The sequence below is a fragment of the Apodemus sylvaticus genome, chromosome 8 (assembly GCF_947179515.1).
Source record: "Apodemus sylvaticus chromosome 8, mApoSyl1.1, whole genome shotgun sequence".
NCBI lineage: Eukaryota > Metazoa > Chordata > Mammalia > Rodentia > Muridae > Apodemus > Apodemus sylvaticus.
The window spans coordinates 70,963,578-70,980,482 of NC_067479.1; the positions used below are offsets into that span (position 1 = coordinate 70,963,578).

The 16,905-nt window shown below is 37.9% G+C and overlaps 1 protein-coding gene across 5 annotated transcripts in view; it reads right to left on the reverse strand.

Moving 5' to 3' along the window:
* The window catches only part of Mphosph8 (M-phase phosphoprotein 8), a 29,814-nt gene that overhangs the window by 11,262 nt on the left and 1,647 nt on the right, over nucleotides 1-16,905 (reverse strand). For 3 of the 5 annotated variants that reach the window (XR_007979282.1, XM_052191363.1, XM_052191360.1), the window contains exons 2-7: nucleotides 14,221-14,376; nucleotides 11,121-11,966; nucleotides 8,531-8,627; nucleotides 6,292-6,546; nucleotides 1,041-1,172; nucleotides 874-962 (exon numbers count right to left, since the gene is read on the reverse strand). Coding sequence is in view for 4 of the 5 variants with exons in the window: in XM_052191363.1 (XP_052047323.1) it covers nucleotides 874-962; nucleotides 1,041-1,172; nucleotides 6,292-6,546; nucleotides 8,531-8,627; nucleotides 11,121-11,966; nucleotides 14,221-14,376 (1,575 nt within the window). In the remaining variant the exon portion in view is untranslated. The remainder of the gene's footprint in view (nucleotides 1-873; nucleotides 963-1,040; nucleotides 1,173-6,291; nucleotides 6,547-8,530; nucleotides 8,628-11,120; nucleotides 11,967-14,220; nucleotides 14,377-16,905) is intronic. The other 2 variants (XM_052191364.1, XM_052191362.1) reach the window with 1 other exon arrangement.

The window sequence follows — 16,905 nt, forward strand, 5'->3', positions numbered from 1 at the left end:
ACTAGAAGAAAAGGACTCTAATACACTCCCATGTAAAAACAAAAAAAACCCCTCACACACATTGGTATGAAAAGTCCTGAGTGAAAGCTGGGCAATTGCTATACATGAGCTACGATCAAAATATACATTGGTCTGCAGTGATGGCTCAGTGGGGTTAAGAGCACTGTCTGCTCTTCCAGAACACCTGGTTCAATTCCCAGCAACCACGTGGCAATTCACAACTGTCTTTAACTCCAAAATTTGAAGCTCAGACATATACTTAATACCTTTCAAAAAATAAAAGACATAAAAATAAAAAAACAGCCACATAAAAACAGAAGTTCTTTTATACTATTTACCACTGCAACATAGGAAAAATCCCCAGACAGGGTTTGAATGAGTAATATCTCCCATATACTCAAGTATTTAAACACTGGTTTTCCAGTTAGTAGCACTGTCTATAGGTGATTTATAGGTGCAGCCTAACTGGAGCAAGTATGCCACTGGGGATAAGCTTTGAGACAGAGCCTTGCTCTGCCTCCAGTTTACTCTGCTTTGTCTTTGTGTTTAAGGACATGAGTTTCAGCTTCCTGCTCCTGACATCATACCTGTTGTTGCCAAGACTCCCTACCATGATGGACTCTTATCCCTATAACTATTTGCCCAAATAAACTCTTCCTTCAAGTTGCTTCTGGTCAGAGCATTTTATTACAGCAACAGAAAAGTAAGTAATACTAAACCAGTAATTTTGGAGGGGTGGAATCTTAAGAACTCTAATGCACACTTAAAACAATGTGAATATATATTACTTTTCTAGGAAAATGAACTGCCATATTGTGTCACAACTAGTTTCCATGTTTCTTTGTGAGATGTTTTCTCCCAAAACCACAGTACCTCTTGATCCAAGTTGTACTCTTCATTTGAGTTCAGTGCAACCTTCACAGCAATATAATCTCCATTTTTCACAGCATCCCTCAACAAATCTGTAATGAAAAGAAAGTTACATTAGATTTTATAAATCTAAATTTGTGGAAAAGGCAAATAATCTGCAAATCACTTACTACTTGGAATCCTATTTGTTGTGATAAAGGGTTCATCTTCCCCATCCAAATGCTTTTGAAAATCTTCTAATTTCATCCACTCCAACTGCAGATCCATACCCAAACTCAAAACTGGTTGCTTGCCATCTGGAACTCACAAAGGCATCATTAACATACACTCTTATGGAGTACTATAAAAAAAAAAATGAACAAACAAGTCCCCCACAAAATCATAAGATTAAACTTGTCACATTTTAAACAAATTTTTATGTTTACTGCATTTAAATTTTATTTAGTAAAGGGGTTGGGGGGAAGGGTGAGTCATCTCTGTGTTCATCCTGGAACTTGATATAGACCAGGCTGGCCTCAAACTCAAGAGATCTGCCTACCTCTGCTTCCCAAGTTCTGGGAGTAAAGGTGTGTGCACTACTGCTTAGCTTCATCTTTTTTTTTTTTTTTTTTAAATCAGATTACAAACTAGTGGCGTCACATTCCTTGTTTTGGCTAACCCACCCCAACCCTTTCTCCCTCATCCCCCATATCTCAGCTTAAACCTTAGGTATCTGCTTTAAATGTCTTGCCTTTCATTTTCCCACTTTCTCTTTCAGTATATAACTCAATCTTTTCTTTCACTGCTAAAATGTAAAGTTTCTTGGGCAAATGATGAATATCCACACATTAAAGGTAAACTATAATTGTAAAATGTAAATTTGGGTGAGAGCAGTGTTTTAAATAAGGATGACTTTGACCTTAGGACCTCCCTGCATCCAGCTCCTAAGTGCTGGAATTTCACATATGTGCCTCCATATTCAGTTATATAGTACAGGGAACTGGAACTCAGGACTTTGGGCATGCCATGCAAGCACTCTACCAACCCAAGCTATGTCCCAAGACTCTAGTCTTTCTGTCTTATTCTTTTTAGATACACATTGCTTATAACCATTTACATTAAGTCTTTATGTGTAAACTAAGCTGTATGCAAATACAAACCATTGTTCATGATGCTTCCCTTACTGATAGAAGCCAAATGCTTCAACAGGGCAACAAAGCCCCATCTCATGCCTACAGACATTCTACTCCTACAGCTAATGGCCCTAGGCCCCTGAACACTAGAATAAGTCATTTGTTTCTTATACTGCAACACATATTTGATCTGCACGCTCAGTTAGGGTAGTCTAAATAGTCTACATGTTACTTTAATAAAATAAAATGAAACAGGAGCAGGGACTGGTGGCTCATACCTAGAATCCCAGCACTTCAGAGGCTGAGGCAATAGATCTTTGGCAAATATCTATGGCAAGCTTAACCTAGACTCTGTGAGACAGCCTCAAGAAACAAACAACAAAAACCAGCTGGCCAGGAGGACTGTCACAGATCTGAGGCTAACCTAGCCTACACAACGAGTTCCAAGCAAGTCAGAGTAACATAGAAAGTCCTTGTATTTAAGAAAACAAAAAAGAAAAACAAGGAAAAATCAAAATAAAACAAACAACAACAATAAAAAACCCACCAGAAATACTTGATGGCAAGAATAGAATTTGCTTCGTAAAAATCAATTTCTAAACTACATACATATTAGATAGATAACCTACCAAAAGAAAGGACATCTGGAAAAACTGCAAATAAGTAATTTTTTCTTAAGTCCTCTAGATTAAAACTCTTTTCTTTGTTTATCCCAGAGCATGTCCTCACAGAAATAACACAGCTTTGGTGCTACACGCCCTGGTTCAGTATCCTAGCTGTGTAGCTCTGGGCCGGTCATATGATTATGAATAAACAGCAGCTATAATCAAAGCAGTTAATATTTATGAAGCTAACCTTTATAATATCTTCATACAATTAATTTACTTGACACACACTAACCTGTAAAAGAATAAGCCCCAGCTAGGACATGCTTAAAGTAGCTCTGAGAATTATCAAACATAGCACCAAGTTAGAGAGAGGCCTAATATTGGTACCTAGCCAGGTCTCAGTTCGAAATGGAATCCCTTATTGACCCTGGTCACAGAGGAAGGAATGTCAGTCACTGCACCAGAGAAACCAGAACAGGATAGATGAAGGTCCACCTTAGCAGAGTTAACACCATCAGCTTACTAGAATTATGAGAGTGAGGCTCTGTTCATCCCAACACTGTTCATTTCTACCCCATGCTCAATGCTACCTCTAGACCTAATGACAGATTTCACTTTCTCTACTTTTAATAAAAAAGAAAAAAACTGAGGTATATACTAAAGAATGAATGCACACCGAGTTCCAATGTTACTTTGTGTCTGTGACCATCCCTGTGCTCTTTATAGTGTAATCTACATCATGAGCCTGGGGTAAATCACAATCTTTGTAAAAGTAGTTGGTGACAATCTACCCTTCAAACTGAAGATTTGCCTGTTTCTGAGTTTCCACCCTATTAAATGACAGTTGTGATGACTTTAGTAGACTCACACATTACTTTTGTAACTTTTTTCGTACTTTCCGGGGTGGAGGCGGAGAGTGGTGGACACAAAGCAAAGCACAATGTGGAAGTCAGCAGACAGCCTGTGTTCTTCATAATGTAGGCCCTGGGCACCAACTCACATCATCAGGCTTAGTGACAAGCAGTTTTACTTGCTGAGTCATTGTGTTGGCATCTCTTTTACTATTGTATTAAAAAAATCGTTGGGAACCGTAGAGATGGCTCATCCATTAAAAGCATTGGCTGTTCTTCAGAGAATCAGGGTTCAAGTCCCAATACCCACATGGCAGCTTACAGCTGCCAGGAACTCTAGTCACACATGATGCAAAGATACACTTGAAGACAAAACACCTATATAAGGTACTTAAAAAAAAAATAGTTTGAGGTACTGAGATGGCTCAGAGGGTAAGGACTTTGGCTGGCAAGCCTGATGACCTGAATTCTGTCTGTCCCCAATCACATGGTGGAAAGAGAAACACCATTCCTAGAAGCTGTCCCTGGGCTTGCATACATGTGCGGTGGCACATGACTTGGGTGTGCATGGTGTTTCACACATTTATAGTCTTTCCCTACCCCAAGGACAGTACCTAAATCTTCCTATTCTATTAAGAATTTGTTTTCCATGTATGGAGTTCTGTGTATGGGTAATCTATTATTCAGAAATAGTAACCAAGAGCTTGTTTATTCTAACAGCATAAGTCTGTGACATCTGCCTCTTTTCTCTATCTCACAGCTATGCATGGGTCTGACAGAAGACTGATATACTAAAATAATCTTCCTAATGCCAAGAAAATACTGGTTTCTTTAAAAAAAAAAAAAAGACATATGTATGTGTGTTTTGCTTACATGTATGTCTATGTCAAGTGAAGGCATTACCCCTGGAGGCCAGGTCTAAGAACCCATGTAACTGGAGTTATTGATGGTTATGAAAAGCCAAGTGGGTACTGAACCTGGCTCCTCTGCGGAGGCAGCCATCTCTCCAGCCCAACTGCTACAGTTTATATAGTAAACTTTGGTTACTACTGGCATAATTGGATATAGCTTCTGAAATCTTCACATAAATATTAGAGTTAGTATTTGTAAATTCTATGGGAAATTATTTTGTCTTTACAATGTTGAAGAAGGAAACTAGGCCTCTGCATCAAATCACTGAGGTAAATGTCTAACCAATGCTAGGTGGTTTTATTCTAACTGGATGCAGGCTATGACTCATGTGAAGTAAATGACAAATGTGTAAAACAATTTTCTATTAATAAAAATAGCAATCAAAGATTTTAATAGGTTCTTTACAGTGCTAAGTATCAAACCCAGGTCTTCACGTAAGCTAGGCATCAAATGTTTAGTTACTTCCAAAAAATGTTTGACAATTTTCTCCATAAATATCTTGTTATGCCTTAAAATATTTTTAGCAATCTTTTAAGTATTATATGCTCCTTGGAAATTACAGGAATGGTAATACAATTGGAAGGCTGTGGTAGGCTTAGGAATCTGAAGGAAGTCTGGGTTATACAAGACCCTATCTCAAGACAAAAATAATCCTTTCACAAAAGTCTATTATATAAAACTGGAGCTGGAGTCGAGGTTTTTTTTTTTTTTTTTAATAACATCTAGTGTGTTATATATTCTGAATTATTTTTTAAAATCTCAATATGGAGCTGGAGAGATGGCTCAATGATTAAGAGTACTTGCTGTTCTCACATGGTGTATAGGATCAGGGTTCAGTTTTCAGCACCCACACGGTGGCTCACTACCATCAGTAACTCTAGTTCCAGAGTTACAATGCCCTTTTCTGACTTCCTTGAGCATCAGAGGTGCGCGAGCGCACGTCCACGTGCGCACACACACACCACGAGAGGATTGAAGTGAGAAGTATTACACTCTTACAAATAAATCGACTTGGGAGGCAGAGACAGGAGGATTTCTTTAAGTTGGAGGTCCAGCCTCATCTACACAGTATTTCCAGACCAACAAGTGCTATGTAGTAAGACCCTGTCTCAACAAAATAAAAAAATATGTACTTATTAAAAATATTTTAGACTATTTCTTGAGATTCACAGATTAAATAATTTCATATAAGATCAAGCTATTTCATTTGTACTTATACACAGGTACACCTTTAAATTCCTTCTTCCCATAGCTTTTGTATTCTATACAAGATTTTTCCCTTCCTAAAATGTTCCCAGGATAACATTTACAATATAATCTCATTTATATCTCCTATCTTATGTAAGGTTAAAAATAAATATCAGAGAGTGATGGTACACATCTACTGTCCCAACACTTTGGATGTAGAGCTAAGAGGATCCTGAAGTCCCTGTATAGCTGAGGATGACCTTTCTCAGCCCTCTTGCCACTACCTACTGAGAGCTTGTCTCTCTCTCTCTCTCTTTCTCTCTCTCTCTCTCACCATGCACAGTTTTTACATGATCATTTTGGAATGAAAGCTCAAGATAAAAGATTGAACTAAGCTGGGTAGTGGTAGCACATGCCCACATGCCAGCACTCGGGATTCAGAGGCAGGCGGATCTCTATGAGATCAAGGCTAGCCTAGTCTACAGAGTGAGTTCCAGGACAGACAAGGCTACAGAGAAAGCCTTGTCTTGAAAACAACAAAAAAAACCCTGGAAAATAGAAATCTTTATAAGTGTATTATAAGAACTTAGAAAATATTTGATGCATTTAGATGCCAAAGAATGACTTGAGTCTTCAACATTCAAGTTACTCAGGAGATCCAAATAAAATCTTTATTATATTCTGAGAGAAAAGTAGATAATATAATAATCCTTTTTGTTCATCTAAGTGAACAATGCCAAACAAACTTACCAGAATTCTCATCTGTTTGGCAGACACTGTCTGAAACTTCCTGATCCCCTTCTGCAGCAATGTATGCCCAAGTGTCAGTCTCATCCCGCGTATTTCTTTTTTCTTTAAGTGAACACTTGTCCTTCATTTTGTTATCATTTGTAATTTTATAATCCAGTGATATTTCGTCTCTTTTTGAATTATTCTCAAGAACATCATTTTTTTCTTCTGTTGTTTTTTTAAATAAATCAAATGCATTTCTGATTTCCTTAAATGCTAGTGTAAAAAATTAAAGTCAATGGTTAACTGTAAGTTGCAAATTTATATTATAATCAAAAGAAAATCTATACTCATATTGAATAAATAAGTCTAAAGGTAAGATGTGACAAGGATCGTGTAGTTTTTAATAATACTTACCTTGGTTATGAAGTAATTTAAGATTTACTATCAAAGTCACAAAGTCATTTTAACTAGTCTTTTTGGCTGCTCAGTATCTAGAAAGCTGTGACAAAGAATTATTCACATCTACTTGAGTAACTTTTCCTTCCTTCCTTCCTTCCTTCCTTCCTTCCTTCCTTCCTTCCTTCCTTCCTTCCTTCCTTCCTTCCTTCCTTCCTGCATTTATGGGGGATGGAGCAATTGATTTCCCTGTGTATGCTAGACACACTCTACCAGACCAGGTTCCTCATCCTGTATGACACTTTCAAGTGTATGTTTTTCTTCAATGGAACTACTATTTATTTCATGCATGTGGTGTATTGGTTTCCAATATCCCTATTACTGAAAAACCTATGTATCCAGCACTTAGAAAAGTTCTTCCAAATTCTCTAGTGCTCAAGCACTACCTAAGTGCTTTTTGGTAGCGTCTTGTATGGTAAGCACACATGCGATCATTAACCTATATACCTAGTTTTTCTTGCATTTCATTCGTAGTTAAAAGCTGGTGGAATTTTGCAGCTTTATCAGGTGCATGGGCAATGCTCTTACACCATGCTCTTTCCCCATTTAGCACCAGAAACAACTTCTGCACAAGCTCTAGTGTGTCTTTCTAAAGGTAAGGTGTGACAAGGATCATGGAGATTCCTTCTTTCAGTAGTCCTTGCCACAATCCCAGTAGATCAGAATCAGCAGTGTTCACCCTGAACATCTTTCCCAGATATTAATTTGACAGTGTTTTGAATCTTCTACATATCTCTGAAATGTAGTAAGTGCTTTTTGTACTGTTCAAATAGATGAAGTTCTTATAGTACTTATGTATGAGCCACTGAGACAGGCATTACTAATACCATGTCTGAGTCTAGACCTAAAATAAAATCTACTTTTACAACTGAAGATGCAGCTAAGCATTTGCTTAGCATGAACAAGACCTTGAGTTCCACCTCCAACATGGTGAGAAAAAGAAGTATTAAAAACGTGCATGGCTGGCAGGGTATGGTAGTGCAGCTCTTTAATCGCAGATGCAAAGGCAGGCAGGTGGAGCTCTGGGAATTTGAGGCCAGCCTCGAAAAAACAAAACAACAAAATACATTTAGTCAGGAATGCTGAAGAAATGGCATAAAATGTAAGAAGGCTTGTGCAATCATGAGACCTGAGTTCAAATCCCCCAAATATAAAAAGCAGGCCATGGTAAGTATCTAAAACTCTAGAATTATGTAGGATATAGACAAGTGGATTGCTCGAGCTTGCTAACTGCCAGCACACCTTCAGAGGCAGTGGATGCGTGTAGAGTAACAGAGCAGTGAATTTCATGTTGTCCTCTGGCCTTCGGAGTGCACTGGGAAAATGCACACATACCTGCATGGACCACACATATACACCAAAGCACGAGAAAACTCTGAAATGCCCCCAAATTAGTCTTAAGCCAGTAAGAAGCCATAAGTAGAAAATTTTACTCTTAATGTCATTTAATAAGACATAAAAACACTGGAACACTAAAAACATTATAACATTACATAAAGACTGCATATAATGTACATATAAAACAAAATTTGGATATAAAATTGGGCCTATTCCTAAAAAAATCTCATTATATATACATATAAATATCATTGAACCAGGAAGAGGAATCAGAAACATTTTTGGTCCCATATATTTCAGAAAAGACACATTCAACCATTTTAACAAATCATACATAAATATATACACATATACATACCCAGGTATATACATAATATGCATAAAATCAATTTTAATTAATTAAATTTATTACTTATTAATCAATTTAATTAATTAATTAAAATAAATTTTAATTAACACTTACATTTTAATCCCTTTGGCTCTTTTCTGGCTTTTTCTTCTTTGTCCAAATCATACCTTTTTTGGTATTTTTCTTTGGGTTCATTTTTTTTCTCTTTCTCCTAAATAATAATGAATACAAATCCAAAAATAAAAGATAAAGAGCTGATACTGTGATACTTGCAAACCACAATGTTCTACACACACACCTGAGCACACAGCTGCTGATTAGTCAATGTTTCTCCCACTTCTCCCTCCATCAAGATTATCCTTCAGACATGCTAAGTCAGAAGAAATAAAACTTGAAACCCAATATTTGTTTCTCCACTTTCTTTAAAGAATCTATTATTTAAAATGTTTGAATATACATTTACATGACAGCATAAACCTTTAATACTAGCACTAGGGTGGCAGGGGCAGATCTACATAAATTCAAGGCCAGCCCAGTCATGCAGAGACCTTATCTCAAATAAAACAAAACAAAAAACTTGCAATTCTCTATATACAGGTATGAAAATGTCACTGTGAAAGCCATTCTTTTGTACAATAAAAGCTAAATTGCTACAAAATTAAACTATAAAAACTATCTTAGGGGGCTGGAGCGATGGCTCAGCAATTAAGAACACTGACTGCACTTCCAAAGGTCCTGAGTTCAAATCCCAGTAATCACATGGTGACTCACAACCATCCCTAACAAGATCTGATGCCTCAAAGCAGGGCGGTGGTGGTGCACACCTGTAATTCCAGCACTCTGGGAGGCAGAGGCAGGCAGGATTTCTGAGTTCGAGGCCAGCCTGGTCTATAGAGTGAGTTCCAGGACAGCCAGGGCTATACAGAGAAAACCTGTCTCGAAAAAAAACAAATCCGAAAAACCAAAAAAATCCCAAAGGAAAAAAAAAAGATCTGATGCCTTCTTCTGGAGTGTCTGAAGACAGCTACAGTGTACTTACATATAATAATAAATAAATCTTTAAAAAAAAAAAAAAACTGGGGCTGGAGAAGTGGCTCAGCGGTTAAGAGTACTGACTACGCTTCTGAAGGTTCTGAGTTCAATTCCCAGCAACCACATGGTGGTTCACAACCATCCATAATAAGATCTGACTCCCTGGAGTGTCTGAAGACAACTACAGTGTACTTACATATAATAAATAAATATATCTAAAAAAAAAAAAAAAACTATCTTGGGGCTATAGTGATGGCTCAGATGTTAAGAGCACTTGGTACTCTTATAAAGAACCTGGGTTCAGTTCCCAGCACTCAAATGAATATATGATGCCTTTTTCTGGACTCTCCAGGCACCAAGCACACATACATGGTATGCATACATATATGCAAATAAAACATTCATACCAATACATCTATCTTTTTTTGCTTTTGTATATTTGTTTCTATTAGATATTTTCTTTATTTACATTTCAAATGTTATCCCTTTCTTCCCCATCCGTAAGCCCCCTTTCCATCCCTCCTCCCTTTGTTTTTTAAGACAGGTTTCTCTAGTGTGCCTTGGCTATTCTGGAACTCACTCTGTAGACCAGGCTAGCCTTGAACTCAGAGATACACCTACCTCTGCCCCGAGTGCTGGATTAAAGGTGGGTTCTACAACTAGGTACTACTACTGCCAAGCCATACAAATACATTTTACCAAAAAAAAAAAAAAAAAAAAAAAAAAAAGTGAAAGCCAAATGTAACCCCAACTCCCAATACCACCCAAGAGCAAGGAGCCAGAGGAAAGGCTAGCCTGGGCTATAGTATAAGACATTTTGTTAGAGAGGGGCAAGGAGGAAGTATGAAAGCCACTAGATCAAGCTAGTCAACATTTTAACATGAAAGGGGAAAGGAGACATGAAGTTCCACCCCTAACTGAGAAGGCTCTCTGTAAGGGTGTATGTGGTTCCTAGTAAATCTACCATGTACCTGAAGATGGCCCCACATTCAGTATATGGACAGTACAAACTGGACATGATGAGGCTTTAAAAAAAAAGACAAGTCGGGTGAAAGGAGAGGTAAAAGTGGATCTGGAAGAAGTTAGGGAAAGAGTAGAGGGAAATAAGATCAAGATGCATTGATCAATTCTCAGTAGTTCTTTTTTTGTTTGTTTTGTTTTTTGGATTTGGTTTTTTCGAGACAGGGTTTCTCTGTATAGCCCTGGCTGTCCTGGAACTCACTCTGTAGACCAGGCTGGCCTCAAACTCAGAAATCCACCTGCCTCTGCCTCCGAGAGTGCTGGAATTACAGGCATGCGCCACCACCGCCCGGCTAATTCTCAGTATTTTTAAAATAGAGAACATACACACCCCATAAAGCTGATAGACCTGACTACAAAATGCTGCACAAATCTACAAAAATTCTGACTTTTGTTAACAAATTAACTCTCAGGGGTTTGTCTTGTTTGGTAAAAGAAAACAAGACACAAACTAAAAGGTAAACTTGGGTTTCTGATGCTTAATACCTGAGCTCACGCAGCACCCTCAGTGCCACCATATTTAATAACTACCTAAGTTACACTTTATTCTAGTTTCCTTTGTCATTCCTTGTGAAAGTTCCTGACCATACAACACCCAGTAATAATCGGTACCAACCATTCCTGTACTCTACAAGTTCTCTACCAACCTTACCTCTTCCGCTAAGTCAGAGGACTTTAGACCCTTCTCTTCCCCACTCAGTCTGGAACTTTTCAGGGTTTGGGCAAACACAGGTGATGGTAACTTATTTAACTCTAGATTACTTCTGCCTTTGTCTTGATTTCTTTGCTTTTTGGGTATTGTTTTCCTTTCTAAAACGGTATTCATGTTTTCAAGCTTCTTGATCTCTTTTGGTTCCTCAAACTTTCTTGGCTTTTTCTTTTTCCTTCTAACTCGGGTACCAGCATTCTCTTCAGTACTTATAAGGTCATCCAGATGTTTCTCAAAAATACCCTCTTGCACCGTATCCTGTTCTGTCTTATCTCTTACAGGTCTCACACTCTGATTCTCTTCTTTGTTATCAGAAAGAAAGTCTTCACTGTCATCATCCAGAATGAAGGAATCGTTAGGTGATTCAGACTCCAGCGGAGAATCTATATATCTCTCTTTTTTTGTTTTTCGGTTGTCTTTGACATCTTCTCTTATTTTAATCTTTAAATCTCTTGTTTCAGCTCTTTTAGCTTTCTTTAATTCCTTGGTTTCCTTTATTTCATCCTTTTTGGGCTTTTTGGAGTCCTTTAATTCTTCCTTGACTTCCCAAATTCTTTTCTTTGTCTTTACATCAAAACTTAAAATTTCAGAGGCGCTCTCCAGCTCTGTCTTGAACTTATCTTTTAGTTTTCCCATTTTTGTTCTTTTTTTCCTCAGATCATCTGGACTTTTCTCTTCTTTGCACTTTATTTTTTTCTTTTTCTTCCTTGGTGATATATCTTCTTTCGTGTCACTTTCCTGGTCACTATCACTGTCTGCCTCAAATATGTCATTGTTTAAAGATAGTTTCTATAAAGAAAAAAAAAAGGTTAAAACACTAACATACATTCAAGAGTTTTGAGAGGCAGTACTAATAAAATATAATGTAAACATTTTAGCAAAATTGACTTCTTTAAATTGCCTAAATTTAACATATGTATTACTTATATTTCTGACCTAGCAAAAGACTCAGAGGTAAGGAATGTCAATTTAAAAAGGAGACGTAGTTAAGTACCTTGTTGTAGGAACTCATTGTTTCACTGTTGATAGATTTACCTGTAAACTACTCTAATGCATTGTTACTCCAGAGCATTGCACTGGACTAAGCCCGTCCTGCATATTCAAACTTTTCTACAAATGTTCTACTTGACATCCTTTCTTCTCATAGAACATGGACATGGACACTGTCCACTAGACTTTGATTTTCAAGTGCAAAACACAGTTACAGAAATCTTCAGAGTTATCTAAAAAGTATTGCAACTTGCAAAGTAAACTGGTAAATAACCATGAGTATATTGCCCCATGCTTGAATTTGAATAGGCAATATAGAAGATTTAAAAGCAATTGTAGTTGATAAAATCACTTGCTTGTGCAAAGTTTATGTTTGTTGTCTATTAGTGGAAAAGAATCAGACTTGATATCTGCTGTAAGGAAACTACACAAGACTTACTAATCAAATTTCATTAAATAAATTTTCATCACTAAAAATAAAAAATTAAAAAGGAGTCATAAAGAAGAAAAATGTCAGTGCTTCCAGTGGTATCAAACAGAAACATCAAACTGAGTTAAAAAGCAGTAAAATAGTCTCATGTATAAATGGGCTGTAATTGAAAATTTTAATTATTTAGTTTTTATGTATAAGTATGCAATCAGAGGTCAAAAGACCAACTGAGGAATTTTCACCAAGTAATTATGTCTGGTAATGTTAAACCCTGACTTGGTATGCTACCTGTAATTCCAACACTCAGGAGGCAAAGGCAGGAGACTCATAAGTTCAAGGCTAGCTTGATCTACAAGGTTCCAGACTAACAAGAGACACAGAGAAAAAAACCTCTGTCTCAAAATCAAAGCCAGGCATGGTATTAAAGACCTTTACTCCCAGCATTCAAGAGGCTGAGGCAGGTATCTCTGAGGTCCAAGCTAGCCTGGTACAGTTCTAGCCTAACCAGGGCTACCTTATGAGACTTTGTGTCAAGAAAGAATTATTTAACTAACAGAAAGGTTAAATGAAGACATATCAATAACAAAAATTAAATATGAGCTATGTGTTATAATCTAACAATACTGTGAACTAGAACAAAATAAATAGTTATGGCAATAATCTCCACATATAAAGAATAGTTGCTCACATTATTGGAAAATATGAACTTATGATGTCTGTGTGCTCTTTCACTTTTATGTTATGCTACGTTCACTTTTGTTTTGTTAACTTTTATGCTAGCAGGAGTAGTATCACTGAGTACACCCCTACTCTTTGTCCTTGAGATAGGGTCACATTATGCAGCCCTGGCAGACCTCCATTCTCAGTAATCCTTCTGCTTAATTGTCCTGAGTACTGGGATTATAAACATACTCCAACTTATTAGCCAACATTCATGTCTGCTGTAATTTGAATGTTGAATATTCTCTAAAGGTCCATGTGTTAAAGTACTGGTCTCTAGGGAGGCACTAACAAATAGGAGGAGGAAGAGAGAGAAGAAGGAGGAATCTTTTTTTTTCCTAAGACAGGGAGTGCTTCTTTGTTACCCTCAGCAGTCCTAGAACTAGGTCTGTAGACCAGGCTGGCCTCAAATTCAGAGAGATCTGCCTGTCTTTGTCTCCCATCTCTGCTCAGTGGTGGAATCTTAGGGAGGGGAAGCCTAATAAATTCTTAGTTCATTTGTGATAACCTCAAAAAGGAATGGGACATTGGTTTCTTTTGTGCTTCCTGGCTTGTGAAAACAAGGAGCTTACAGCACCCTGGTGTCTCCATCCAGAGGTAGACTAACACCCTAGAACTATAAGACAAAATTAAAACTTATCTTTAAATTACATTAGGTATTTCATTACAGTATAAGCTGACTAACAATATACAAACTATACTTGTCTGTCAAATAGAACCACAGGTTGGAAAAGAAGAGTTGAACAAAATCACCAGAAGCAGTCTGTGAGGATAAACAGGCAGAATGGAATTCATAGAAGAAATACAGGACACTGTATTTTTCATAAATTGTTTACTATACATACTTTTTATAAATAAAATTATGACTATCAAACCAAAAAAGAATGAGATAAAACTTGATACCTGAATATCTTTCCTGACTGCTTTAGCTTTGTTCTCAGCAACTTTCTTCCTGAATTCAAGAAGAACTTCTTTACAGTCTTCCAGATGAATCTCGGGCTCCCAGGTATCATCGTCAGATGTATATCCTTTCCATCGAACTTTATAAAGATTCTTACCCTATAGCATAAATTAAAAACAGGCATATTACTGATTACAATTTCAAACCCCGTCAGCTGTGGAGAACAAGAGAACTTGAAAACTGCATCAAAATGAAAATTAACATCAAACTAGAAGTATACCTTGTCTATAGAGCTAGTTTCAGGACAACTAAATCTACATAGGATAAAATTGTGCGGCAGCTGGGGCCCACACCTTTAATCCCAGCACTTGAAGGGGAGCGGGGCAGAGGCAGGTGGATCTCTAAGGATAACCAGAGCTACACAGAAAGAAACCTTGCCTTTAAAAAAAATAATACCTCCCCAACAAAAAAACCAAGACTGGTGTCTTTTTCTGATTATAAAGCAATGTGTACTCTTAAAATAGCAATGAAAAACTGGCAAGGCACTCAATGATTTTTAGTAAATGGAGATTATTCAATCATACAAGCAACATTGTTTAGATTTTTTTTCTTTGCTTTTTTTTTTAAATTTTTTGAGACAGGGTTTTTCTCTGTGTAGCAACATGCCTGGGATTAAAGGGAGCACCAGCACCACCTATCTTGTTTAGGTTTTTTGTTTTTGTTTTTGTTTTTAAAGTAAAGCAGTGGTATACTTGTACTTCTCTGACAATGTTATTCTCAAGCAGAGGTGACATTTAAAGGGGGCTGGAGAGCAGCACGATGTTTAGCAGGGAAAAGGGCTTCGGCCATAATCTGAAGTAAAAGCCCCAGCACCACACTGAAAGACAGGACTGACAAAATGGCAGCTGGGGGCAAAAGACATGCATAGCTTAACAGTTAGGAGCCCTTTTGGGTGACAGCACCATCAGGTAGGCTGCATCTTCAGAGAAGATCACCTCTTCTGATCGCCAAAGCCACAAACACATACAAATAAATAGTAAATCTTTTTTTTTTTTTTTTTAAATTTGGTTTTTTCGAGACAGGGTTTCTCTGTATAGCCCTGGCTGTCCTGGAACTCACTCTGTAGACCAGGCTGGCCTCGAACTCAGAAATCCGCCTGCCTCTGCCTCCCAGAGTGCTGGGATTACAGGCATGTGCCACCACCGCCCGGCTTGTAAATCTTTAAAAATAAAATCAAGTGTGGTGCTGGGTATGGTAGTGCCCAGCTACAGTCCTTTGAGAAAAAGCAGAGACAACAGCTGGAGTCTGAGATAATAAGCCTATGCTGCATAGTACATTTCAGGCAATCCTGGGCTACACTGAGAACTATCTCAAAACCAAAAAAAGCACAAGTACTCCTGAAGAGGACCTGGACCTGGGTTTGATTCCCAGTACCTACATGAAGGTGTACACTGCCTGCATTTCCAGTCCTAGGGGACCTGACCTCTCTAAGCCCAAGGCACACGTGGTGCACATGCACATAAAATCAAAAGCTAAAGGAAAAAAAATACACATGCATAATGCATATATAAAGCAGGCACATGGTTCAAATAATGCTTCATGAATGGTTCATACAATGCTTTCCCATACATTCTTTAAATATCTACTTTCAATAGCTTAGTTAATCTTTACAATATCCCAAGAAGTAGATACTATTGCTTATTCTATAGTTGAATCTGAAAACTATAGATAGAATAATTAGTCAAAAAACACAGAGGTAATCAGTAGCTCAGGAGAGATCTGCCTGCCCTGTCTTCTGAGTGCTGGTATTAAAGGAGTGCACCACTCTACCAAGCTTGGCTTTTTTTAAAAAAAAAAAATAGACATGGAGGTCATGAATTTGAAAGACAGCAAGGAGGGGTATATAGGAGCATCTGGAGGGAGAAAAGGAAGTCAGATAGTACAGCAATCATTAAAGATGCTTACAGAAGACCCTTGTTTGATTTCCAGAATCCACTTCTAACCATTCACAAGTGCAGGCTTGTGTGGATATAGGTGTGCCACAGTTGCTGGTAGACCTTAGAGGACTCAGTCTTGAACCTGCCTTTCACCTTGAGACAGGGTCTCTGGTTGTTTAACACTGCACAACAAGATAATATAGCAGCTAATTCTCCTGTTTCCATCTCCCAGCAGGAACACCAGGCTTACAGACTGGCATGCAGCTGTACATGGACTCTGGCGATTTGAATTCTGACCCTACCTCTCTAGCTCCATCATAATGATGGTCAATTTCAATAATTTAACCCCCCCCTGACATGAATTTTTTCCAATGTCAGTAACTGCAGGAAGGTCTCAGGCTCTAAGCCAGTCTGGACTTTAGACTACCTCAAAAAGCAGGGGTTGACCGAGTGGGGTATGCAGAGGGGAACCTGGAGCCATTGTCTCTGTGGTTAAGAGCACTGGTTGCCCTTTTAGAGATTTAGGATCCATTCCCAGCACCCATGTGGCAGCTCACAACTATTCTCTGGGCACGAATGTGGCGCACAGACACATACAGGCTGAACAACCATAATCATAAAATAACAATATAGGCTAGAAGTTTTTCATTAAAAAGAAAAAAAAAAAAAACTCTACCATCAGGCCAGGTGGTGTTGGTGCTAGCCTTTAATCCCAGCATCCAGGAGGCAGATGCAAGCAGATTTGAGTTT